This window comes from Hevea brasiliensis, chromosome 6 (genome assembly GCF_030052815.1).
Source record: "Hevea brasiliensis isolate MT/VB/25A 57/8 chromosome 6, ASM3005281v1, whole genome shotgun sequence".
NCBI classification, from domain to species: domain Eukaryota; kingdom Viridiplantae; phylum Streptophyta; class Magnoliopsida; order Malpighiales; family Euphorbiaceae; genus Hevea; species Hevea brasiliensis.
In genome coordinates, this window is record NC_079498.1 from 99,252,110 (window position 1) to 99,279,912 (window position 27,803).

Consider the following 27,803-nt stretch of genomic DNA (forward strand, 5'->3'; position numbering starts at 1 on the left):
CTGCATAGCTTATGCGGCAAGTTATGCACAATTTGGTCAATGCATATTTCAGCTTGAAAACTTGTTTTTGACATCTTTGGCTGTAGAAGTCACTCCTCAATGGCAAAATTTCTCTTCAGTCCTTCAAAAATACCATTTTTTCCTACAAAACAAAGTAAAAGATACAAATTAATCCAAAATCGACAATTATGGAAAACTAACTAAATAACTAATGAAATTAGCTAAAAGTGACTAATAATCAAATAAAATAGCTATGAAATTAAACCTAAATGATTATGCAAAATGTATGCATCAAGCCGAAACTTCTTGGAGCAGAAAAATTGCTGCTTTGCTTGTCACGCCTGCGATTAACATTAAGTTTCACTGTATACGTGCTTTTAGTTCTCATATGCTAAGTTGTATTTTCTCCTTTTGGCTTATCTTTCCTGCAATAACCAAATGAAATTAATTTTATGTAATAATATTTAAAACTTATCATTTACTAATTCTTGTCAGTAAATGTTCATCACTAGTATATTTTATTTTTTATATTTTGAATTTATTTATGATTTATATGACTATGAATTCAAATAAAGTCCATAACAAGTAATAAATTTTCCCTAACTTTTCCTGTTCCTGGGCATTGAAAAAGGCTTAAAAACATTTAAAAAAAAATCATTTTACGCTTCTTTTCATCCTCTTTAATTAGAAAAATTAATTTTCATCTATATATTTTAACAAAATTAATTATGTACTTAATCTCTCTATTTTAAAAAATATATTATTTAATTTCTTTATTTTTAGTTTATGAGATATTTAATTTCTTCTGTTAATTTTTCTATTCATCAAGTTAGTCAAAATAGAGATTTAGTTGTATTATTCAAATTATAGGGATTGAATAGTTGATGGATTTAAAATTATGGGACTAAGTAGTTGTATTATTCAAATTATATGGACTGAATAATTAAGTTGGGAAAAAAATTGCTTTAAAATAACTTTAAAATTATTTACGTAGTATATTTTTTAAAATAAAAAAATTAAATAATTAATTTTTTTATGATAAAGAATTAAATAATAATTTTTTTAAAAAAATTAAGTCTGACTAAGATTAAATTGGAGGCTTTACAATTCTAAAGACAATTTCAGAAAAAAAAAAAAAAATCCAAGCCGTTCAAGAGCACTTAACACAAATATACGGGTTTTGGATAAATATTTATATATTTCCTTAAGTTAAATGTTGATGCAGGAATTTTGGGAAGTGATAGATAGAATTGAGCATATAATAATTTTTAGAAATGATATATAAAGGTGATTCTTTTGCCGATGCTGTAAAATGCATAATTGGTTCTTAGTCGTCACAGATTGTTGAGAATTATACGTTAACATATATATATATATATATATATATTAAAAAATATCTTATTGGAAAGTAAACTTTTTGGGAATATGCTTCAATCCCAAGTAATCAAGTGGCTCATTAATCGGCAGATACTGTGCAAGTGTTGTTTCTGAATTATTTGCCACCTTTGTTTTATAAAAAAAATATTTTATATATAAAAAAATATTTATTATAAAAACTATTTTTAAAAAATATTTTCTTATAAAAATATTTTTTATTATTTGAATATTATATTAAACTAATAATAAATATTTATATTATAAATATAAGTATTTTTATACTTTGATAAAATTACTAAAATTTAAAAAATAACTTACTCTTTTAATAATAATAAGTTATTTTTTAAAAAAATAATTTAATTTTTTCTAATTAGAAAAATTTTTTCCTTTAAATCGTTTAAAATTTTTTTCGTTTACTATTTTTTAAGTATTTTAAACTTTTAATAAAATATTTTCAATAAAATAAATAAAATTAAAAATTTTCTAAAATTATTGAACATTGAGTTACTTTTAATATAATTTCATTATCTTTTTTAATAAAGCAGTCCTATTTATAAAAAAAATTGAGAAAAAAATTCAATTGATCAAAAAAAATTGCATAAGGTTCCTTTCTTACACAGTTCTTGCTTCTCTCCCTTCTACATTATCATCTTGGATTTGTCCAATTGGGCCTTCGAATGGTCATGACCTGGAGACTCGTCTAAGGGCTAAGGCTATGAAAGTGGTCAGGTTGCTCATCAGGCCACAAGGCTCACAAGCCCGTAACGAGGCAAGTATTTCAGCCTGCCTTGGGATGAATGCAAATGTTGTAGCATATACCCAAAACCCTAAATTAATCCTCCGATTTATCTTCAAAATTAATTAATACCTCATATTTTAATTTGACTTAAATCATAGTTTTATAAAATTTAAGATTAAGCAATTAAATTTTATTTCTTTTAAATTAGAGTTTAGATAACATGTGAAACAGATAAATATTTTTTTTTTAATAAAAGATTGAAAGAGTGTTGATTCGAATTTGAATAAGTCAAGTAAGTAATATACTTTTAACTACATAAATCAAATCAGATTAGGCAACATATAAATGTTAATTTAATATAATATTCATTATGTATAGAAAATAAAAATTCTAACCCCTCCTAATAAATTCCAACAATTATGGACCTGATTTGACAATATCTTAGTGTTCACATAACTTTAACATAAGAAAATAATTGGATTTTTGTCCACTTGATGTCAATGGAGTTCATAATCATGTTAAGGCAACTATAAAAGATTATGGAAAGTTTATTATTTGATTGGAACAAATAAAATGTTTAATTTTACTTAATTGGACATGTATAAAATTAACTATAAAATATTATGAAAAGTTTAGAATTTAATTGGAACAAATAAAAAAGTTTAATTATACTCAATTAAAAATGCATAAACGACAACATTTATAATGATAATAATTACGGTTCTCAAATGTTATTTGATTCGACTAATTTAATTAAAAATTTTGATAACGAGATCTATGATAAATCTAAGTGACTCATAAAATCGAAAATATAAAATTTAGTCAATCCAATCAGAACTCGATCTAATAGAAACAAAAATCTTAACCATTTCCTACTAAATTCAAACAATTATGGACATGATTTGACAATTTTTATTGTCCACACCTTAAACTAAGAAAATAACTATACTTTTGTCTACTTGATGTCAATGTAGTTCATAATCATATTAGAGAAGGTAACTATAAAAGATTAGAAAAGTCTAGAATTTGATTGGAACAAATAAAAGGTTTAATTATACTCAACTGGAAATGTATAAAATTATAAAATACTTTGGTAATGATAATAATTATAGTTATTAAACTTGATCTAATTTAACTAATTCAAATAAAAAGAAAATTGGGAACGAGATTTATAGCCAATCCGAGTTATCTATAAAATTTGAAAAATAAAATACAACTGATTCGATCAAAATTCGGTTAATCCAATATATGATAATCCTTTACCAGGTAAATAATAATAATAATATTTTATTATTTTTTAAACTTATTTAATAGATAATACAAATTTATTATCTATATTTTCGAATAATCAATTTTAATGAATGACTAAAAATTAAATAGTATTAGTTGAAATTTAAGGTATATTAAACAAATTAATTAAATATTAAAAAGAAGTATTTATAATATACAAGCTAATATACTAAAATTAATTTATAAAAAATTATAATCATTAATTTATTATGTTAGTTTTTAATTTATTAAATTTAACATTAATTTTAGTATATTAATATTGATTAAATCCAGTGTTGATAATGATGGTATATGAAACTACGTATATACTTTAAAATAGGGTTGAACATTCGGTTCAAATCAAATCGAATTGAACTAAATTATTAAAATTGAATTAACTGAATTATTATATTTTAAAAATCAAACCGAATTGAAATGGATGAAAAATCAAATTGAACCGAGTCACTCTATTTCAATTTGGTTCGAACTATTTAATTTTTGAGTTTTAATGAGTTTTTTAATTTAGACTTAATTTTTAACTTATTTATCTGATTTTGATCTTAATTTAAATCTAATAACTATTAATCAATGAAATTAAATAATTTATATATATATATATAATTACATATAATTTATAAATTTCTTATAAAAATAAATTAATTTAAAAATTAATAAAATAATTTTATTCAATTTAATTTAATTAATTTTTTTCTTTAAAATCAAACTAAATTAAAATAATTAAATTTTTTAAAATATAAAAATAAATTAAATTAAATTATTTTAAAAATTAAATTAAAAATTTAATTTAATTTAATTTATTTAATTCAAATCAAAATAGTATTCACCCAATCTTAAAAAGAGGTATTTATTTGTGGTAAGAGCAATACCTATGTAGAAGTTAATTAATGGCACATGGTAAGCTTTGATTTGATTAGGTCTGCTTTAAAGAAACCAGCTATGGCACACACCCCAACCCCAAGATGCCAATCAAAAGCTTTGCTTGATTTTTTATTCCCAGTTGGATTTTGCATAGTCGGATGTCATTTCGTAGCTTGTTGAGTTGATTCTCCACCATGACATTGGGAATCAACTCATCTTGCTTGGTTTTTATTATATAGAGAAAATAAGAAGGAAATATCAAATATGAGCCATCCATATCAAGGTGGACCCCATTGGAATTGACATAGTAAAAATAAGCGGGCGGGCCCAGTTTACTGATACTCTAAGATATGGTTCATCGTAAGTCAAAGGTCTTCTATCACTGCCATGTGGCAACCCTGTAGCCACTTATCACCGAAAATTATATATGCGGCTGCTATTTCATGGAATAACCTGGTAAGTCAGTAAGTTACATAAACAATATCTAAGTACAAGACATCTAAATTTTAATTAATAATATAAAATTTTTATAATTTTTAATAATTAATTTTTAAATTATTTATATTAATGTGATATTTATCAAATTATAAATTAATAATTTTAAATTAATAAATTTTGAGTTATTAAAATATTAGTTTATACAATTTGCTTTATGGAGATTGTGAGTAAAAAAGAGAATAGAAAAAATAAATTAGAAAAAAATTAGTTATAAAATATTATTTTTAATTAATTTAATTTTTTTAATAAAATTATTATTTAATATTTTTATTTATTAAAATTAACTATTTAATCTCTATACTTTAAAAAATATAATATCTACAATCTTTATTTTTTTAGTATATGAATTTTTTAGTTCCTTTAGTTATTTTAAAATAAAAATATTTTTCAACTCAATTATTCAGTTTTTATAATATCAATAATATATTTATTTAGTCTAATATTTTTAAATACATTAGTTATTCTCTCTTTGTTTATAATTATTTTATCCTTTTTAACTAACTTGATTAACAAAAAAATTAATTGAAGGGATTATATTATTTATAAATTAAAAATAAAAAATTAAATAATATATTTTTTAAAATAAAGAGATAAAATAATTATTTTTATTAAAATATATTGATTGAATAATAATTATTTTTTACAAAAATAATAATAAGAAGGAAGTGTAATTATTCACTTAAAATATGTGAAATTTATTATCTAATATATGGCCACTTTTAGAAATTTATTTCCCCTAAACTAATTGCGTTGATATTTTCATGTTTGTTCGCACGTTAATCGATATTAAATCCTTTTCAAAGCAAGTATTTTTTTTAATAGAAAAATTAAGAAAGTAAAAGCTCAAATATAGCAAATCAAATGAGTGATATGTATCTAATCATTGAATTAAAATAAATTTGATGATTTTCTTAAATTTAATTCATAGAGAATCTTTAAATATACATGGCACATATGAATTATGATAAACTAATAATTAGATCTAACTAAATTTAAAAAATCAAAAAATAAAATAATTGGATCGTAACTAATAAAAAAATGTAAGTACATAGCTAAGGGACAGTTAATTTGATGCACAAAACTAAGATTGGAAGAGTTTGCATTTAATCAATCCAATTGGGTTACCAATCATAATATACGTGTTCGATTATTGTGAATAGTATATGTGTAACGCTTATATGGTATAAAAAATTTTTAGTAAAATTGTTATGATTTTATCAAAATACTTAATTATGTTTCTGAGCGCTGAATGTGTATATCCCTATCTTTGACAAAAAAAATTTTAATGAGAGTCAAATAAAAAATAAAAGAAAATAAATAAACAAGGTGTTTTTTATGATTGGTTTATATATAGTAAAATTACTTCATTGTAAACAATAAGATAATTTAACATAACTTTATAATTCATTTTATAAAATTTTTGTAAAATAATATTTTTGCATAAAATGGTTAATTAAGAAAATTTTATTAATTTATCGAAAAAATTAAAGTCCAAAAACATATAAAAAAAACACACGTAATATTTTATATAGACACCACCAAATAAGGTATAATCATCTAACATTTTACAATTAAAATTTATGATTCTAATTAAAATTAAAAATTTTTATAAAAAAAATTTAAGATGTTACAGAAAATATCATGATTTAACATAATTTCACAACTTATTTCATAATATTTTTATAAAATAATATTCTTTTCTGTTAAGTAACTTATTGCGAAAAAATTGGTAGCTTAACAAAAAAAAAAAAAACTTCATGAAGAAAAAAAAAAAAAAAAAATATATATATATATATATATATATATATATATATATATATTATTTTAGTAATACTATAAAATAAAATATTAATTAAAGATAATAATTAAATAAGATATAATATATCACAATTAAAATATATAATTTTAATTAAAATTATAAAATTTTATAAAAAAATTAAAATATCAGTACTATTTTAGTTATTTTAGTATTCTATATAATTAATAAGTAATGTACGCACAAATAATTTTATATTTATAATTTTTTAATAAAATTTGCCACATATAATTTATCTATAAAATATTATATATTCTTTTATATGAAAAATTTTTTATTTCGTTAAATTAAAGAATTTTTTATAATTAACTATTTTAAGAACAAGTCTGATTTTACAAAAATCTCATAAAATGAGTCCTTAAATTATGCTGAATTATCTTATTTTTTGAACAAAATAATTTTTTTTTACATGAAATTGATGTTATTCATGAATTTTTATTATAGGTATAGACCTATAAAATGGAGAATAAATTGATTAGAGAATTACCCATAGAATGTTCCCCGTGAGTACCCTCCTATGACAAGTTAGAGCTGGTTTGAGAAAAGTGTCTAAAATTGATTAGAAATGATAACATATTTAACTATAAAGATTTTAACTTCTTCTATAAGCATCGAATAGAATCCTATTAAGATTAAAAGTGTGATCTTAAAAGATTTATATCTTAAAGAAAATACGATAAAATAGATTCAGTTGGGAGAAATCTATTTAAAATAGGATTCAAAATCCTAAATAAAGTGGCCTATAGATCCTTAGGATAAATTACGGATTCAACATAACAATAGAAATGTTTGATTTGGTTAGTCATATATTTTATCTTTAAAATCTTGAATATTTAGTTAAATATGTATCTATAAAAATATATACAGTAGGATTCTTATATTATAATCTTTATGTGGAGCTCAATCATTTTAGTGAGATTAGGTCGAATTTAATTACAATTCAATTGAGAGAATGAACATCAATTAGCGTGTTTCGCATTATTTATCCAAAGAATCCATTGCTTTACATTCAATTTTAATTTCCTTCCATACTTCACAAGTTCAAGACTCCATTTGCTAGCCTCATGGGTAAAATTATGAATAAGAGGGCATTTGATTTAAATTATAAGTTAGTCAAACATACTTATGAATAAACATTATAAATTATTTGGTTTGTCTCATAAGTTAAAAAAATTACTTAAAATATCAAAAGTCATAAGTAAGGTAATTTACTTATACATTTCTATTTATAAGTATATTTGACTAATTTATAAGCCAAGTCAAGTACTCTCTTACTCATGACTTGAGACAAATTCTAAAAAACTATCATGTAATTTCACGTAACATTTACTCATGACTTAAGAGAAATTCCAAAAAACTATCATGTAGTTTCATGTAATATTTTAATAAACTTACATATTTGTCCATGCCTCGATGTATATAAATGTGAAAGTGTATTATTTTTTTTTAATTTTTTTATTAATTATAAACTAATATAATATATAATTAAATTTTTAATTAAATTTTTTTAGTTTTAATATATAATACACCTAGAATATTGATAAAATAAAATGATAATATTATAATTAAAATAATAAATATAATAAACATGGGAATATTTTATAATAAAATTTATATTATAAATTTATAATATTATTTTGCTATTTTTAATATAATTAATAATAAATTAAACGAAAATTTAAACAAATTGATAAATCATTTAAATGTCAAAAATTAAATTGATGTGTTTTAAAAATACTATGATTAACCTATAAATTTTATTAAATTTTAAATATTAAATTATAATTTATCCTAACTTTTTTTTACACTACCCTTTTTTTGTTAACAAAGTTAAAGTTGAGGATACATTTTTATCACAAATTTAAAGATGGTAAATTATAATTTCCCCAAGACTTATATATATATATATATATATATATATATATATATATATATATATATGTCTGTGTGTGTGTGTGTGTTTTTGTATGTAGACGAAAACTTCATCAAAGAAGATTAAAAGGCTATTTGATGCTGGTACACAGGATTGACATTGAACGAAATGACTACTTTTGAGCGAGGCAATGTGCTACTCTGTCAGCAGAACGCCTGACATAATTAAAAGAGATTAGATTTAATTTTATTTTAATAACTTTTAAAAATATGAATATTTTATTTATTTTAGTAAAAATAACTCTCATTTTTTTATTATTTTGATAAATAAATAATTTTTAAATGCTTTTTAATTAATTAAATAATTGATATACAAATTAAAAATATATTTTAAATTAAAAATTAAAAGCATGTGGTAAACTTCACCAGCTGATGTGCTACGGGTGAGCAGTGAAGCACCTTTTTTCTATTGTGATAGGCATGTGTATATTACATATCACGAGAGGGAGAGGGAGGGAGAGGGAGGGAGAGCCGCCTAAAAAGACTCCGAGAGTGAGCATTTGGAGAGTTCTTCATAGAAGTCTGCTTCTTGATGTGCCTTTCCTGTGATTGAGGTTCGTCTCTGCCTCTTTCACAGCCATGCATCGTTTCTTTTTTTATTTTCTTTCCCGGGTTTCATTTCTTTTTCGTTTTTTAATCTGCAATTTGGGACCTCAGTTCATGAATTTTTGTGTTTTCATTTAATGGCAATCGTTCTCATAGCTTTCGTTGAATTTATTTATTTTTTACTTTTGCCTAGAAGGGAAAGAGAAACCAATGGCGGGTTCGACGTCTGTGCAGCCACAGTTCATTGTCAGCACTGGGAATCGGAGCTTTTCCAATGCACCCCTCATTGACAATTCAGATACTTATCAAATTGTTGTTCCCGACGTAAGTTCTTCAACTTACTTTCTATTTGTTAATTTCATTGCATCTTTCTGGGTTTGTTTGCTTGATAATACTGTAGTTATTTTTTGTTTGAGAGACCTCCGTTTGTCTGAATTAAGTCCTCAGTTTATTTTGTGCATGTTTATGCACCTTTTTATTTTTGGTCATAGAGAAAGAGTCCAATGGTGTTTATTGGGTTCTATAATTAATCAAGTTTAAGCGATTATTATTATTATTTTTAATTTTGTTATTTAATTGGACAAGGCAGCTTCGGATTCCTCTGCTTTCTGTAGGAAGCAAAAACAGTTTTGGCTTCCTTTGCCAATTAAATAAGATGGGAAGTCACCTATTTGGTTCAAGCATTTATCTGTTGATTACCTGATTTCAACTCACTGACATAAAAGTCCTTGTTGACGTCTTCTGTTTTTTTCTTCTAATTTAAGTGGATCAAAAGACTCATTTTATGTCCCACTTCACACTTGACTTGATCAATTGAGAGAGAAATTAGATAAGTTCAACTTAATACTTATGGTAATGTAATTGTAAAATTATTTTCTTTAAAATATTTATTTTATCCTAAAGTGTTCAATTCAAGTTGCCTTCATGCCATTCATCTTCTTTTTTTTTTTTTTTTTAAATTTTGTTTCTTATTTCTTATTCTGAGTTTTCGTTTGAACAGACTGATATCAGTAAGACAGAGTGGCAGACATGAGCATTGGATTACTCTGTTTTAGATATTATGACTCGAAAATCAAAATATTTCTTGCTACATAATTTTAGGAAATTCAAATCAAATAAAGAACTTTATGTTAATAATTGTAGTTGCACTATATCTGGAGGAATGTTTGATGACAATTCAATCCACCTACAGGTCTTTCTAAAACTACAGGCTTGCCGCTGTAATACACTCAGAAGCTTCGATGTGGTCCCTAAAACATCATAGATTATCCTGTACAAATGCATTGACTCCTTTCGTACTAAAATTAGTCTCGAAAAATGCCTGCAGACAGACAGCGTATATTCATTAATAATTAATGAAGTTACATTTTGATATAAAAAAGACTTAACTTGGTGGTGTGATTTAATTTTTAGCCATGAATGCATCTGCTTTGCAAACAATAATTAGAATGGTTTAGCAGTAGTGGGAGGCTTTTGTATGACATGGCTAAAGCTTTTGAAAAATTAACTGACTGATAGATTGGAGAACTTTGCGGAAAAACAAAGCTTTTGAGGGTCAAAAAATAAATATTGATATTCAGTCTTAACAAGAATCTTTTTTTTTTCTTCTAATACCAGTACAGATAACTTGTCAACAAAGGATGTCTTTTTTTTAATATACTATGATGCTGTTACTTTTAATGAAAAGTACAACAGTTCAGTGAAAAGTGAAATACGATAGAAGGTAAAGGATTTATGCAGCTAAGACACAAAATAGTCATATCCATGTAGGCATGTATATGTTTATGTCAGGCAGGAGTAATTTTTAATTTTCTGGCTTATATCACAGAAAAATCCTCACATAAATATAGTGAATTTTTATTTTAGTTTTTGAAGTAGAAAGTGACATTTACCTCTCTCTGCCCACCCTACAAAAAGAAAAAAGAAAAGAGAAGAAAAATGTCCCTAGAGAAGAGTAGTTTGTGATCTTGAGGGTAATAAATAATGGAATATTTTATAGGTGTTCCATTAATTTGGTTCATCTTATATAGGAGAGCTGGCTTGATTAATCATTGATCAATATATTAAAATGTCTTCACTTTGTAACGTCAATTTGTTGTATAATTTTATTGACCTTTCAGATAGAAAACTCTCATTGCATTCCCTCAATATTGTCATTCTTTTGCAAATACTGATTGTGTCATTGGTCCCAATCGCTCTCAGCTTTGAAGTCTTGATTTTGTGATTGCTTCACGGCATTTTTTTATGCGAAATTTGCATTTTTGTAGATGGTGACTTTGCTCGTTGTTGCGTTATCTCTGCATAGAATTGGTTTTGAATGAGAAAAATAGTTGATGTAATGCCATTTTCACTTTGTTTATGCAGAAGAAAAGCTGGAAGAACCTGTTTGCATATATGGGTCCAGGGTTCCTTGTTTCTATTGCATATATTGACCCTGGAAATTGTGAGCCCGAAATTTCTAAGTTTGTTTGTGCTGCCACATGTTAACACAGCCGCTAATAATTTATGCACTAAATATTCTGTGTTAACCTGCAGTTGAAACTGACCTGCAGTCAGGAGCAGAATACAAGTACGAGGTACATTCATTTCTTCTCAATGCAGCAGTGTTTTCTTCATCATCTCTTCTCAGTTTTCTATATTGGAGTGGATCCATGAGTCTGATCAGGGTCATCATGCATTGGCATAACATATTACCATGGAAAGTTGCCAACAATGCAAACTTTTGAAGTCTAATTCAATTTGGCATTTTTTTTTCATCAGTGTCCAACAATGAACATGGTAGTCATTTATTTAAAATATTTTCCCAGAATCTTCTTTACCAGTCAACTAGAAGCAACAGAATGAAAGATTATATTGTTTGGCCTAGTCTTAGTACATCAAAGAGGCTCCTAGATAGGGTATACCGTAGTTTCTAGAGCCATTTTGCCTTTCATTTAAAAAAAAAAAAAATCTATCGGATTGTGAAAAGTAATACTAGTTTCCTTCATACAGATGCTAATACTTTTTACTTTATTTTTTCATACTTTAATTCAATATGCAGCATTACTTTCCTGAAGGATTTTTATATTTTTTTTTCCAGTTACTTTGGATCATACTAGTGGCCTCATGTGCTGCTCTTATTATACAATCTCTAGCAGCCAATTTGGGGATTGTCACTGGTATGTGGCATCTAAATCTGCAGCTCTAGTACATATTTTCTCCTAGCATACCAGTATTAATTGCCTGCATTTTTTTGCCCTAATGTAATTTGTAATTGTAGGAAAGCATTTAGCAGAACATTGTAAGAATGAGTATCCTCGGGTGCCAAACTTCATCCTTTGGATTCTTGCTGAAATTGCTATTGTTGCATGTGATATTCCTGAAGGTAAGTTTTGTTAATTTGCTTAATTTTTTTTTATTCATGTATAATCAATATATTGCTACGAGCTTACAAATTGCATTTTGATATTTCAAAAATAATATTTCCACATGCAAGTACTTTTGAGCATCTTTATATGTATAATCAAAATTTTAAGAAGATATGGCCCAAATAGTGATGCATTCTTTTATATAACATGTTTCTTGTCCACTAATTGTTGTCCTAGGATGTTTGTTCTTCACCGTACTCTGAATGATGTTACTTTCTTTTTCAGTAATTGGTACAGCCTTTGCATTGAACATGCTTTTCAAAATTTCTGTGTGGATTGGTGTTCTTCTGACTGGTCTTAGCACGTTGGTTCTTCTAGCACTGCAGCAATATGGGGTACATCATTTTCTTCTTAGTCCATATGTCTTGAACTATTAAGATTAAGAAAAATATAATCTTGTCTAACTTTTTTTTGATCTCTTTTATTCAGAAAATGAGGCTTTTCCAAACATCCAATTATGATGCATCAAATAAGCTTAACCACTCATAATTTCTTCTTATAGGTCCGGAAGCTCGAATTCCTTATTGCTTTTCTTGTTTCTACAATCGCTGCATGCTTTTTGGTGGAGCTTGCCTTTGCAAAACCCTCTGCTTCTGAAGTTCTCTATGGGCTTTTTGTTCCACAACTCAAGGGACATGGTGCTACTGGCCTTGCAATTTCACTGCTTGGTGCCATGGTTATGCCGTAAGTTTTTTATTCAATTATGTCTTCCAACTATTAATAGTTCCTTCCTGTTGAAAAAAAAAACATTTTTATCTTCGTTGGCTTCATTGCCCTCATGCAGTCACAATCTCTTCCTTCATTCGGCATTGGTGCTTTCTAGGAAAATCCCACGATCCATTCCTGGTATCAAGGTAAAGATCTTGAGTAGATTAGTTTTAATCTTAATCATTTGCAGGCATGCTTCAGTGCACAAGTTCGTTTATCAGTTTATGTAAGCATGTGTGTGAGAGTGACCATTTCCATGCACCTCTTCTGGAAAATCATATTTGTGTGCAATGTATTTTAGCCTTTTCTACTGGTGGATGGATTTCTTAGTGTGCTTATCTTTGTAGGCAACAATATTAAACAACATATCACATTTTGAACTTTGTAGCTCTCAACCTTTTGGTTAGTAATTTTTCATCTTTCGTTAAGTATTGGTACATACCTTTGCATAAAGAGTTTCAAGACACTTAAACATGTATCTTAGAAAAGTAGCCCATAGCCTTGACATCAGGAAGGATTTTCCATCCAATAATAGTAAAAAAAAATAATAAGAGTATATAATAGTTTGATGATTGTGCACCCCAAATATCTCTACCCTTCTGGAAAGATATGTTTTCATTGCTGTTGCTGTCCTAGCATATCTTGAAGGTTATCCAAAACGAAGTTAAATTTATAAAGACACTGCTACATGTTAACAATTTGACACTCAATGGTTCTTATTAAAACATGACGTTAATGATTTTTTGAACATAGAAATTGGCAGAACTAACAATTTTGTTTGCAGGAGGCTCGTAGATTTTACTTCATAGAAAGTGCCTTCGCTCTCACACTGGCCTTTTTCATTAATGTATCCGTTATTTCTGTAAGTGGTGCTGTTTGCAATTCCTCAAATTTAAATCCAGAAGATCAGTCAAAATGCAAGGACTTGGACTTGAACAAGGCTTCTTTTTTGCTTAAAGTATGTGAACAAATTTTCCAAATATCTGATTCCATTTGCTTATCTACACTTGCTTTTGTACTAGATAATGCCAATCTTATACTGGATATTACAGTTGTTTTCAGTTCCTTCTAAATTTACTATTTGATCTTGATCTGCTTCATTATGGTATTTTTTTTTATCTTTTTTGATAGAATGTTTTGGGCAGATGGAGTTCAAAACTTTTTGCAATTGCTTTGTTGGCATCAGGTCAGAGTTCTACAATAACAGGAACTTATGCAGGGCAGTATGTCATGCAGGTACTTGGTCCTGACATATAATTATTATTATTTCTTAAGGTCCATGTATGTAAAACAGGTTGCCATTAGTGCTGCCACTGTTACATTAAGTAATAAGGCTTTATGGTTGCGTTCCTAATTTCTGTTGAAGAATTTAATATTTCTTAGCTCATCTTGTTATGTTGCAAGCACTAATGCACAGAGCACTTCCTCTGTTTTTTAAGGCAAATGATCTTTTTAAAAAAATCATTTTCAATATATATATATATATATATATATATTCCTTAAATCGTATATAACTATAGTATTCTCCTTGATTGCTAGAGGTTGCTATGGTATGTTTTTTCACATAATATTCACAATATTTCATATTCCAGGGTTTCTTGGATCTACGATTGACACCATGGATGCGGAACTTTCTAACTCGATGCTTGGCAATAGTCCCTAGTTTAATTGTTGCACTCATTGGTGGCTCTGCTGGGGCTGGAAAGCTAATTATTATTGCATCTGTATGAGTTGCTTACCTCTAAAACTATTATACTTCTAGAACAATGTGCATTTTTTCTTTAAATTTTAATCATATTCTGATATGTATACAAGTAATATGCACAGAGAATGAACATTAATAAGGTGTGTGTAGTAATATATTTAACTGCCACAGATTGCATTGCCTATTGTCTGCTCTCAACTTCATAAAAATGCACTAACTGTGCTTATCAATGATGTTGTGGAATTTCTTTACTTTTGCAAGATTATGAGATTCTATGATGATATATGCATATATGGGTGCATCATAAAATTTGAACTCTTATCTATATGGTGTTTTATGTAATTTTAATTCCATGTTTCATTTTGATTGACCATCAGGTGGAATTTTAACCTTGTGTGCAAGTTTCAAATGATGGCAATAACTTGAAAATCTCGGATAATCTTAAAGCACATTCTTGTGGTGATATTTGTGAGGATGTCTATGTTCAAATTAACGAGTAATGAGTAATGATCATTCTGTTATTGTTTCTACCGACTAATTAAATATAGAAAGCAATAAAACCTCTGTTCTTGTTTTGATTATTTTACAGAGTTGTTCTTATGGTTGAATGCAATGTCTATTGTGGATAACTACTCTCTTACATAATGCTAGACTTCTGGCTGCATTATCTGTTGTTGAAGAGATGTCTTTCACTTTCTGGAATGCTTTGTAAACACTGAAGGGCAATGACTTTAGGCTTGTTAAACAGAGAAAAAAAAAAAAAAAAACTGTAATTTGTTGTTACAATGATTCCATTGTTGTCTAGACCAAAGGGCTAAAATTCTCATTTGTATCTTACCTTGCAGCAAGTTCACATCTGGTGTTGTTTTGCAGATGATTCTATCATTTGAGCTACCTTTTGCTCTCATTCCACTTCTCAAGTTCACTAGTTGCAAAACCAAGATGGGGATACACGCCAACTCAACTATGGTATAATGTTATTTTGATCTATGCTTCTTCAGTTATTCATTTATACAATTTATTTAACCATTAAATTTGAGGACTTTGATTTGTCTTGAAAATTTCTCGCCTGACTACTTGGAGGATCCTTGTATCCTGCAAAAAATCCTGTTAAGAATAGTAATGAAGTATTTGACATTTCCATCAAGACAGACAACTTTAAGATGCCTGGCTTGAAATATGTCGTGTTTGTTTGGAAACATTTTATAGAAGTTCTTGCTGTTTCTTTTTCTTTCTTGTCTTTACCTTCTTTCCCTTGATGTTATTTCCTGATTTTTCTTTTCCTTTGAAATGTTGGACTTGTCAGTCCAGTATTTTTCAACAGTAACAAATGCATATAAAGATTTCTTTACAGTGCTTCAATGACCAAAATTGGATAGATTACTGTTAAAATGTTTTTTTCAAGCATTCTGGAGATTATTACTGCAACATATATCATCATCTTTCAACTGTTATTTCTGCTTCTTAACTTTTCATTATCACTGGTTTATCATTTATCTTCTTTTACAGATTTCAGCTCTCACTTGGATTATTGGTTCCCTGATCATGTCAATAAATATATACTACCTTGCAACTGGCTTCATCAAGATTCTTCTTAATGGCCATTTAGAAGTGGTAGCTGTTGTTTTTCTTGGAATATTCGGATTTTCAGCTATGGCGGTGTATTTGGCTGCAATTGCTTACTTGGTGTTCCGTAAAAACAAGGAAGCTACTCATCTTCTGGCACTAACAACACCTGAAAGTCGACAGATGGTCAACGAGTCTTGTGATACATCAATGCATAGTCTCCCTAGAGAAGACATAGTAAGCATGCAGTTACCTCAAAGAAGGTCTACAGAAGAAGTCAATTGATAAATGGTAGGGTAAGAGTGATTTCCACTCATAAATGGTAGGGAAAGTGAGAGTTCAATAAGTGAGCTTGGGAGTCTTTATGTAATTGGGCCTGAGAGCCTTGATTTGTTTTTGGGCTTCAAGCCCTGTATTAATAAAATCCTACCATCTTGCGAAAAAAAACTCTTGTATAGGTAACTTATGCAGTTTTTGGCTCTATAGGAGAGTAGCAGCCGAAACTTCTTGGAGCAGAAAAAGTGCTGCTCTCTAAGGTGGATTTTCCATGCTAGCAAAGGAAGAAGAAGCTCTTCTTTTGGGTGGTCCAAAACAAGGTGCAACCTTTGTGCAACTTGGTGTATTCCTTTGGGATTTTCTTTCTTAATATCATGTGAAGATTCACTACAATCCTGGACCGTCAATTAATATATATAATTCCTATAACACGTGATTATGTATGGAATTAGTAATACAAGGTTGATCTTGAATTAAATATGTATGTAATACATGGTTATAGCCATTATTAATTTCAGATTTTTCTTGTTTAAACTCGATTCACCATAGGCCCAGTACAAAAAATGTATGGTGAAGTTTATCTATTAATGTATGGATGCAACATAATTGTATTTTAAATCCATGATGAATTGAGTTTATGCAAAAATTTTCAATTAATTCCTACACAACTAAAAGTGTTAACACGGATCTTAAACTACACCAATTATTAACAGTCTTGGTTGCAGCAGAATTGCTCATCTTACTAAAATCAGTAGGATAAGTTACCAAATTTGATGCCACCCCTTTGAAGGCAAACTTCTCTATTCCAGCTATCACTAATTCAAATAATAATAATAATAATAATAATAATAATAATAATAATAATAATAATAATAATAAAAACTTGAATAAGTATGAATTAATTAATCAATTTCATCAAAAGAAGCAAAATTAAGCTGATTTTACCTATGAGGAGAAAGCAAGACTTGTAAGTCCTTTTGTTCTCCGGCCACGAGCAATAATTATCACATTCTGATGTTACAAACTCAAAATTTCACGCAACATAGTTCGCATACCAGTGTCACATCTTTACTTCTCTGCTTATCAAAAGAAAAGAAAAACGGTGTCACATCTTTAATTATACTTTATTTGGAAGCTATTGATAAGTCGTATTTTAATATATAAATTTATGTGCTTTTATTTATTTATTTTACTTATTTTTATTTAGTTTTTAATTTGTTTTTGTTATTTGTTTAGTTTTTACTTTTTAGTATTTATTTTTTAGTTAATTTAGGACTTCTAATTTTTTTTTTTTGTATTTTTAGTAGGAAAGATTTCAATTTGAGCTAGAAAAGATTACAAATTTGCTATATTTGAAAGCATATTTTTGTGAATCAAAATTTGTCCAGAATTTGGCCACAGGCAAGGTCATGGCGCAGACACAACATGGCCGTGTGGGATGAGCTATACAAATTTTAATTGCTAATCTAATTGGGTTTTTATTTCTTACTTGGAGAAGAGTCTCCTAAGGTCGAAAGAAGTCTAAATAAGTAGAGATTACCTTATTTAAGAAGGAAAGAAGAGGAAAATCAAGAATTGACTTGGAATGGGAGTCTAAGAAGAGGTCCCTAACCACTCAATTGGGAGTAAGAGGGAGAAGATTTTTGCATATTGAAGCTTAAAAATGCACCCACAATTAGAGTTTGATCTTTATTATTGTTCTTTAAGTTTTCACGATATATTTTCTTCTTTTTATTGTTCTACCATCTCTAGTGTGATGACCCGACCCGGGAAAGCAGTCCAATGAGGGCGGGGAGTGACATAAGAGAGTAAACTCCCGGTAGGCTTCTAGGATGGCGAGGCTACCTAGGGTAGTGGAATACGGGGCACAGTAATGAATCGAATCATACATTAAAATGGGAAAACCTAATCACTAGAGGCGCCTTTTGATGGAATGGCCTGGAGAGTTGGAAGAACTCCGGGGTTAAGCGCACTCGCTTGAGAGAAATTTCAGGATGGGTGACTTCCTGGGAGTTCTCCATTCTATATATGGGACAAAACCGTGAAGCTCAGGATGGGGTGGGCCAAAGCGGACAATTCCTCTAGTGGTTAGAGCAAGGGCGTTACAGATGGTATCAGAGCCGGGTGTGTGGTTCGAGGACGAACTAGGTGGAAGCTGATGGGCCTGTGACGACCCGACCTAGGAAAGCGGTTTATAGGTGAGGGGGTGTGAGGTGTAATATCATCCAATAGAATTATATAAAATGAACCAGGTAATGCTCAGAAAAGATGGTAGACTCACAATGGTCTCACTTGAGTACCACCTCCTTAGACAGCATTTCCTAGACATGCACTTCATACAATCCTAATAAAATCAAACCACTAGTAAGTACCGTCTTCCCATAACACTACCACGGTACTAAGGATTTATGCCACGAAGGTATAGATAGACAGGAGTCAACACCCGTGTAATAATCGAGACATATTCAGTGTTTCTTTCGAGGGTCATAGATGGCAACTTACTCCTTGCAGAATTTCTACAACCGTCATTACCATAGCCCAATGTCTAGGTTCGGGATAATGGATATATAAGAGGAAGGTGTTAGGCACCCCTTATGCCTAGTCTAACCTCGTTAATTCGAATGCCAGTCATCTACTAATATTTCTAGAAGTCTTGTTTATTATTCCTTTATTAAACTTTATCCTAAAAATGCAATTCTAATTCTACACACGCAAGTAATTCACAAAAGGGTTGTTGCTTATAAACATTTTTCATACATAAGTAATTCCTATCTATGGGGTTGATAATTATTTAAATGATATTTATTAGATGACTAAAATTAATTTATTATTGAGAATTTAATTTATAAACAAATTCAATTTCAAATACCCCTAAGATTCTATTTTACCTAATTAATTAATTCACCAAGTTATCCTAAGGATAATTAAATTAAATTAATTATGTACATGTCTAATTTATTCTAATATCACATAAGGCCCGAACAATCACAACCTAATAAAGATTTCTAATATGCAAATTTATTTTATAATTACTAAGTATTAAATTAAATTTATTTTACTTGCCAAGGTTAGTTTAATTTACAAACAAGATGAATTTTAATTTACAAAATATTTATTTAAATTAATTACATACAAAAGTCAGTTAAATTAAAAACAAAGTTAATTTTAATTTACTAAATAAAAATCATATTATTACTGCAATTTCATGCAAATGGTTATTATAGGAATTTATGATTACTTATTTGTTAGTAATTGCAGTTGCCATTGGGGCAAGCTACCCTTAAAAAAGGGTCTTCTCTTCTAGTATGACAATGATATCTTTGGCTTACTCGTTTTAGCTCGATGTAAGCTCCACGTAAATGCCCTCTTTGGTACTTACCTTAGGACTACTCACTAATTTTATTTATAATAAAAATAAAAAAACTAAAAAGTAAAGAAACTAAAGAAAATAAGAAAATACTAATAACAATTCATATTGGATTCTAACTCTAGTCTCCTAAGGGGTTAAAATTCCTAACTAATTACAACTACCTTATGGTCCAAGTCTTCTAACATGATCCAAATACTTCACAACATTTCTTGAATTAAGAGAACTCAGAAAAATAAATCAAATATCAATTAGAACTCAAGAACACACAAGAACATATATATATACAATTCTCAGATTCTGACAGATTGACAGTAGCAAGAAATTTGATTTTTGAAAAATAGTTAGACACGCCTAAAAATCATGAAAAAATTACAGAAGATATAACCAAAACATCATACAACATCATAAAATTCATAGATTAAACAAAACCCCAGCCAAATAATCTACACAAATCATAAATTTTCCTAATGATGGAATTGCACTACTTTTTTGTAAAATTCACAACTCACCAACCATAACAGATACGAATGCGAAACTAATTGGAAAATATTCACAAGATTTCAAACTTAATTTTAGACACAATATTTACACAAAAATATTAAGAAACAAGGGAGATATGGGCTCTAAAAATCGGGTATCTTGTAAATCAGATTTTACAGGAGCCCTAAATTCAAACAGCCATAACTTACAAAATATTAAAGCTTTTTTAGTGATTCTTGAGCCTAAAATTAATAGAATTTCGTGTAGAATATGAATATAATTTTTTCAAATTTTTTACAGATTCAGAAAATAACAAAAAAATAATAAAAATATGAGAGATAAAAAACTGAACATGTGCAGAGTTGTGTATCCCCTCAAATTAAACATGATTACATGATCTATATAAACATACAAAATAAATTGGAAACAAGGAACATAGAATTAAACATTAGATGGCATAGATCTTGAAAAGAAAATAAAAGAACTAACATTCAAGAAATATCGTAAGAAAGAAAGAAGAGCTAAAAGAATTTTGACTATTTCTCTCTTAAATTTTTTTTCCTTTTTTTTTTTTTTTTGTCTTCTCCTCCTCATTTTCTTCTCTTTTCCAGTAGGGTATTTATAGGGTTTTGGGAGAGAGGTGTGATAGGGTTTGGGGTCCTAGGGTGATAAAGTTCAGATAAATTAAACAACTAAATTACAGAATTTGGGTGAAACTGAGATATGGATGAGGTGTTTCAACCAATAGGAAGAGAGGGGAAGGGGAAGGCACTAATAGAGAGTGAGAAAGAAGTGTGGTAGGGTTTGAAGTTCTAGTGTGATAAGATTCAGATAACTTAAACAACTGGAATTGAGGAATTTGGGTGAAACTGGGATATGGGTGAAGTGTTCCAACCAATAGAAAGAGAGAGAAAATGGGTGGCACCAATAGGAAGTGAGAAAGAGAGTGGAGCCAAAGGGGGAGAGTGAGTTTGTATGGGAGAGGGATAGAGAAAACGATATTTTCTTATTTTAATTTTCAAAAAATAAATTAAATGGGTCATATTTAAAATTCCTAACTAGACTTTCTTAGGCCCATGAGGCCTAATTAAGCTTAATTAGGTACATTTAAAAACTACTCATATTAAATTTAAATAAAATAAAATTTTATTTAAATTTAATTAAATTCATTTCCCAAAAAAATATTATTTTATTTATTTATTTATTTATTTTCAAGATCATACCACGAAATTAATAATTCAGCTCCATGCCTCCAATTACATCTTACAGTCATATAATTTTTCATCATTGAGTTTCTCACAGCCTCAATGCACATACTCATCACAAAATAAGCGTCTACACGGTCCAATGAGGGCGGAGAGTGGCATAAAAGAGTAAACTCCTGGCAGGCTTTTAGGATGGAGAGGCTACCTAGGGTAGTGGAATGTGGGACACAGGAATGAATCGAATCATACATTGAAATGGGGGAAACTAATCACTAGAGGCGCCTTTTGGTGGAATGGTCTGGAGAGTTGGAAGAACTCTGGGATTAAGTGTGCTCGCTTGAGAGAAATGCCAGGATGGGTGTTCTCCTGGGAAGTTCTCCATTCCACCTATGGGATAAAACCGTGAGGCTCAAAATAGGCTGAGCCAAAGCGGATAATTTCTCTAGTGGTTGGAGTAAGGGCGTTACATCTAGGCTGAAGTAAAACATTTTGTTAGGGAATGATGGATCATAAACCTATGTTATGATTTCTTTCTAATTCAACGCATTAATTTTATTTTCATAAGATTATGCAATATTTGATCTTAATACTTTGTGTTTATTCAATTGATTGATTGTTCTAATTAGATTCGAACAGAGAAGCTATAATTAATTTCTCTTTTGAATGCATAATTAATTTCTAGAAAGATTATTGCATATCACATTAGGACTAAGCAACCTTAAGAAGGACCCTAGAAATAGTGTGTGGTTTGTTTAATTCCTAACCAAAGAGGACGAATTAATTGCAAGAGATTCATGTTCTTTATGCATCTAGATTCTTACTACCCTAAGAAGGACCATTAATTTAGATGAATATTCTACTTGAAAAAGACAAGTGGCCATATTCAATCTTACCATCTCATTGTATAAAACTTGTATTGAATTAGTTATTTGCATAGGTGAAGGTGAAATCTGACCTAACACTTTTATCATAAAAAGTTTATTTAATTAATTTAATTATTTACTTCTACTTTTATTGTTAGTTTTTATTTTAGTTAAATTCAAAATTATCAATTTCTCAAATAACATTTGGGTAGTATTAGCTTAATTGCAAATGACGATTTTGATCCTCGTGGGACAATACATTTTCTCACCACTTTATTACTTGAACGACTAGTACACTTGCTAATGTTAACTATAATGCATCAAGTTTTTAGCACCGTTGCCGGGGATCATAAGTTTATTTGTAGTTGATTTTACATTACTTGTTAATTTGGAAATTTTAATTTGTGTTTTGTTTTTCTTTTATTTTTTTTTATTCTAATATTACTTATTTGTTTTCTTGTGAGATACTTCAAGATGCTTCATCAACAAGTATTCACAAGTTTTATTCAACAATACTTGGAGCCATTCTATGCCGTTTGGAGAAGGTTTAATGAATTGGTAGAACAATTTTCAAATCACAGTTTCTCAAATCAATTTGTTATGTTTTGTTTCTACAATGGATTGGATGATGCTACGAGATGTTGGGTGGATAATGAAGCTTGTGCAACTGATGTTCACCTTTTACATAGAAGCTATGAGGAAGTACTTCACCTGTTGAATTTGACTATCAATGTTGGAATCCTTCACTGTAGGATTGGAGTCAACAATACCCTCCATATACTTCTCACCTTATTATTACAGACCATCCATTTGGAGATCAAGAGAAAAATTTGCGATTTGAAGAGTTGTCAAATCTATTGGAAAATTTTATTACTAAATCTAAAGTGAGCAATGAAATTTTTAGTAGTCCAATGGTGAAAAAATGAAGTGTTGCTTTATTATGAGGAATTATACACTCAAGGTGAGGAAAGTGAGTTGAAGTATGAGGAAGCTTCATGGAAAGATAAGCCTCAATTGAAAGAACAAGAATCCTCAGGAGTTGAGTCATCAAGAGAGTTCGCACATGAAGATGAGCTAAAAATAGAGTTCGTGGATGAGACAAAAAAAAAAAAAAAAAGAGACCATTGATTTGTGTTCATCGATGGTACTAATATATACACCACCTAAAGATCCTTACTTTTCAGTGACAACACCTTCACTATGCTACTTCTTCTATGAGCTAAAGAAAAAATTAGGAATTTCTCTCCAAGCTCATTGTTTAAGGCCAAGTGTTATTTGTGCTATAGGCAAAATTCTTTCAAATTTAGCCAGACTTGAGGGCATCATATATAAAGACTCATATGTGGTGTTATATGACACCTATGATGAAAGGAAGCCACTCTTTGATGATCCACTCTTTAGTCTTATGCCATTAATTTTTATTTTAATTTTAACTTCCTTATATTTCTTAAAATTGTAGGTTTTTATCGATTTTATTTAGTTTATTTTAATCAAATTTACTTTTTTTTGGGGTTATTTTTATAGGTCAAAAGTTTGGAAAAGTCTATAGAAAAAGCATGTGAATAGTATCAAAATTACAGCGGAGTGAATTCCTAGCAAAAAGTGCAGCAGATTTTTAGGCACATGTATGCCTGTGCCCTGGGCACAGCCTTACCCATGTGCAGGTGCCTTACGGAGTTTTTGGCTCTATAGGAGAGTAGCAGCCGAAACTTCTTGCAGCAGAAAAATTGCTGCTCTGCTTGTCACGCCTGCGATTAACATTAAGTTTCACTGTATATGTGCTTTTAGTTATCATATGCTAAGTTGTATTTTCTCCTTTTGGCTTATCTTTCCTGCAATAACCAAATGAAATTAATTTTATGTAATAATATTTAAAACTTATCATTTACTAATTCTTGTCAGTAAATGTTCATCACTAGTATATTTTATTTTTTACATTTTGAATTTATTTATAATTTATATGACTATGAATTCAAATAAAGTCCATAACAAGTAATAAATTTTCCCTAACTTTTCCTGTTCCTGGACATTGAAAAAGGCTTAAAAATATTTTTTTAAAAAAATCATTTTACGCTTCTTTTCATCCTCTTTAATTAGAAAAATTAATTTCATTTATATATTTTAACGAAATTAATTATGTACTTAATCTCTCTATTTTGAAAAATATATTATTTAGTTTCTCTATTTTTAGTTTATGAGATATTTAATTTCTTCTGTTAATTTTTCTATTCATCAAGTTAGTCAAAAGAGAGATGTAGTTGTATTATTCAAATTATAGAGATTGAATAGTTGATGGATTTAAAATTATGAGACTAAGTAGTTGTATTATTCAAAATTATAAGGACTGAATAATTGAGTTAGGAAAAAAATTGCTTTAAAATAACTTTAGAATCATCTACGGACTAAAAATAAAGAAACTAAATATTATATTTTTTAAAATAAAAAAATTAAATAATTAATTTTTTTTACGATAAAGGATTAAATAATAATTTTTTTAAGAATTAAGTCTGGCTAAGATTAAATTCGAGACTTTACAATTTTAAAGACAATTTCAAAAAAAAAAAAAAGAAATATTCCGAGCCGTTTAAATAGTTATATATTTCCTTAAGTTAAATGTTGATGCAGGAATTTTGGGAAATGATAGATAGAATTGAGCACATAATAATTTTTAGAAATGATATAGAAAGGTGATTCTTTTGTCGATGCTGCAAAATGCATAACTGGTTCTTAGTCATCACAGATTGTTGAGATTTATACGTTAATATATGAGGTAAAGTTGGTGTTTGAGTTATGTTTTATGTTTATAATTACGAAATCGGATTGTCAAAGTATTATATATATAAAAACTTATTGGAAAGTAAACTTTTTGTATATAAAGGTGATTCTTTTGCTGATGCTGCAAAATGCATAATTGGTTCTTAGTCATCACAGATTGTTGAGATTTATACGTTAATATATGAGGTAAAGTTGGTGTTTGATTTATGTTTTATGTTTATAATTACGAAATCGGATTGTCAAAGTATTATATATATAAAAACTTATTGGAAAGTAAACTTTTTGTATATAAAGGTGATTCTTTTGCCGATGCTTGAAAATGCATAATTGGTTCTTAGTCATCACAGATTATTGAGATTTATACGTTAATATATGAGGTAACGTTGGTGTTTGATTTATGTTTTATGTTTATAATTACGAAATCGGATTGTCAAAGTATTATATATATAAAAACTTATTGGAAAGTAAACTTTTTGGGAATATGCTTCTATCCCAAGTAATCAAGTGGCTCATTAATTGGCAGATATTGTGCAAATGTTGTCGGAAAGTAATTTATATATAAAAATTATTTTTTATAAAAATTATTTTTTAAAAAATTGTTTTTTATCAAAATATTTTTATTATTTAATTATAATATTAAATTAATGATAAACAGTTATATAATAAATATACATATTTTCACATTTTAATAAAATTATTATAATATAAAAACTAATTTACTTTTTAAAAAAAGAGCAAGCCATTTTTTAAAAAACAGCTTAATTTTTCTTTTAATCAAAAAAAATATTTTTCTTTTAATCAATAAAATATTTTTTATTTACCCATTTTCTAAGTACTTAAATCATAAAAAAAGAGAAAAAAAATTTTTAATAAAATATTTTCTATAAAATAAAAGGAATCGAAATTTTTCTAAAATCTCATAATATAATTTGATTATCTTTTTAATAAAGCAGTCTTATTTATAAAAAAAATAATAGAAAAAAAGTAATAAAATTGGATGAGGCTCCTTTCCTACAAAGCTTTTGGATAAGGCTCCTCTCCCTTCTACATTATCATCTTAGATTTGTCCAATTGGGCCTTCGAATAGTCATGACTAGGAGACTTGTCTAAGGGCTAAGGCTATAAAAAATGGTGGGTTGCTCATCAGGCCACAAGGCTAACAAGCCCGTAATGAGGTAAGTATTTCAACCTGCCTTGGGATGAATGCAGATGTTATAGCATATACCCAAAACCCTAAATTAATCCAACTTTTTCTTCAAAATTAATTAAGACCTCATATTTTAATTTGACTTAAATTATAGTTTTATAAAGTTTAAGATTAAGCAAATAAATTTTATTTCTCTTAAATTAGAGTATAGATAACATTTGAAACATATAATTATCTTTTTTTTTTTAATAAGAGATTAAAGGAGTAGTGATTCATACTTGAATCAGTCAGCTAAGTAATATAATTTTAACTACATAAATCAAATTAAATTAGGCAATATATAAATGTTAATTTAATATGATATTCATTATGTACAGAAAATAAAAATCTAACCCCTCTTACTAAATTCCAACAATTATGGACATGATTTGGCAATATCTTAGTGTCCACATAGCCTGAATCTAAGAAAATAATTGTATTTTTGTCCACTTGATGTCCATGGAGTTCATAATCATGTTAAGGCAACTATAAAAGATTATGGAAAGTTTATTATTTGATTGGAACAAATAAAAGGTATAATTGTACTTAATTGGACATGTATAAAATTAACTATAAAAGATTATGAAAAGTTTAGAATTTAATTGGAACAAATAAATAGTTTAATTATACTCAATTAAAAATGTATAAAATGACAACATTTATATTGATAATAATTATGGTTCTCAAATGTTATTTGATACGACTGATTTAATTAAAAAAATTGATAACGAGATCTATGATAAATCGGAGTGACTCATAAAATCAAAAATATAAAATTTTGTCAATCCAATCAGAACTCGATCGAATAGAAACAAAAACCTTAACCCTCTCCTACTAAATTCAAACAATTATGGACATAATTTGACAATATCTTAGTGTCCACATAACCTTAACCTAAGAAAATAATTGGATTTTTGTCCACTTGATGTCAATGGAGTTCATAATCATGTTAAGGCAACTATAAAAGATTATGGAAAGTTTATTATCTTATTGGAACAAATAAAAGGTTTAATTTTACTTAATTGGACATGTATAAAATTAACTATAAAAGATTATGAAAAGTTTAGAATTTAATTGGAGCAAATTAAAGGTTTAATTAAACTCAATTAAAAATGCATAAAATGACAACATTTATAATGATAATAATTATGGTTCTCAAATGTTATTTGATTCGACTGATTTAATTAAAAAATTTGATAACGAGAT

The 27,803-nt window shown here is 28.0% G+C and overlaps 2 protein-coding genes across 5 annotated transcripts in view; both read left to right on the plus strand.

The window, feature by feature from the left end:
* Window positions 1-27,803, plus strand: part of LOC110650389 (metal transporter Nramp1) — a 79,730-nt gene that overhangs the window by 21,755 nt on the left and 30,172 nt on the right. The window lies entirely within an intron of this gene.
* LOC110648966 (metal transporter Nramp1) lies at window positions 8,907-17,252 on the plus strand. Of its 4 annotated transcripts, none has more exons than XM_058148738.1 (15): window positions 8,907-9,064; window positions 9,250-9,380; window positions 11,421-11,499; window positions 11,592-11,632; window positions 12,136-12,214; window positions 12,316-12,420; window positions 12,689-12,798; window positions 12,966-13,147; window positions 13,248-13,317; window positions 13,956-14,129; window positions 14,303-14,407; window positions 14,764-14,895; window positions 15,750-15,845; window positions 16,386-16,733; window positions 16,901-17,252. In XM_058148738.1, the coding sequence occupies exons 2-14, from the start codon at window positions 9,267-9,269 to the stop codon at window positions 16,725-16,727; spliced, it is 1,629 nt and encodes a 542-aa protein (XP_058004721.1). In that variant the 5' UTR covers window positions 8,907-9,064; window positions 9,250-9,266; the 3' UTR covers window positions 16,728-16,733; window positions 16,901-17,252. The 4 variants fall into 4 exon arrangements, with proteins under 4 accessions (XP_058004721.1, XP_058004720.1, XP_058004718.1 ...); XM_058148737.1 differs by having other exon boundaries at window positions 16,929-17,252; XM_058148735.1 differs by having other exon boundaries at window positions 16,386-17,252.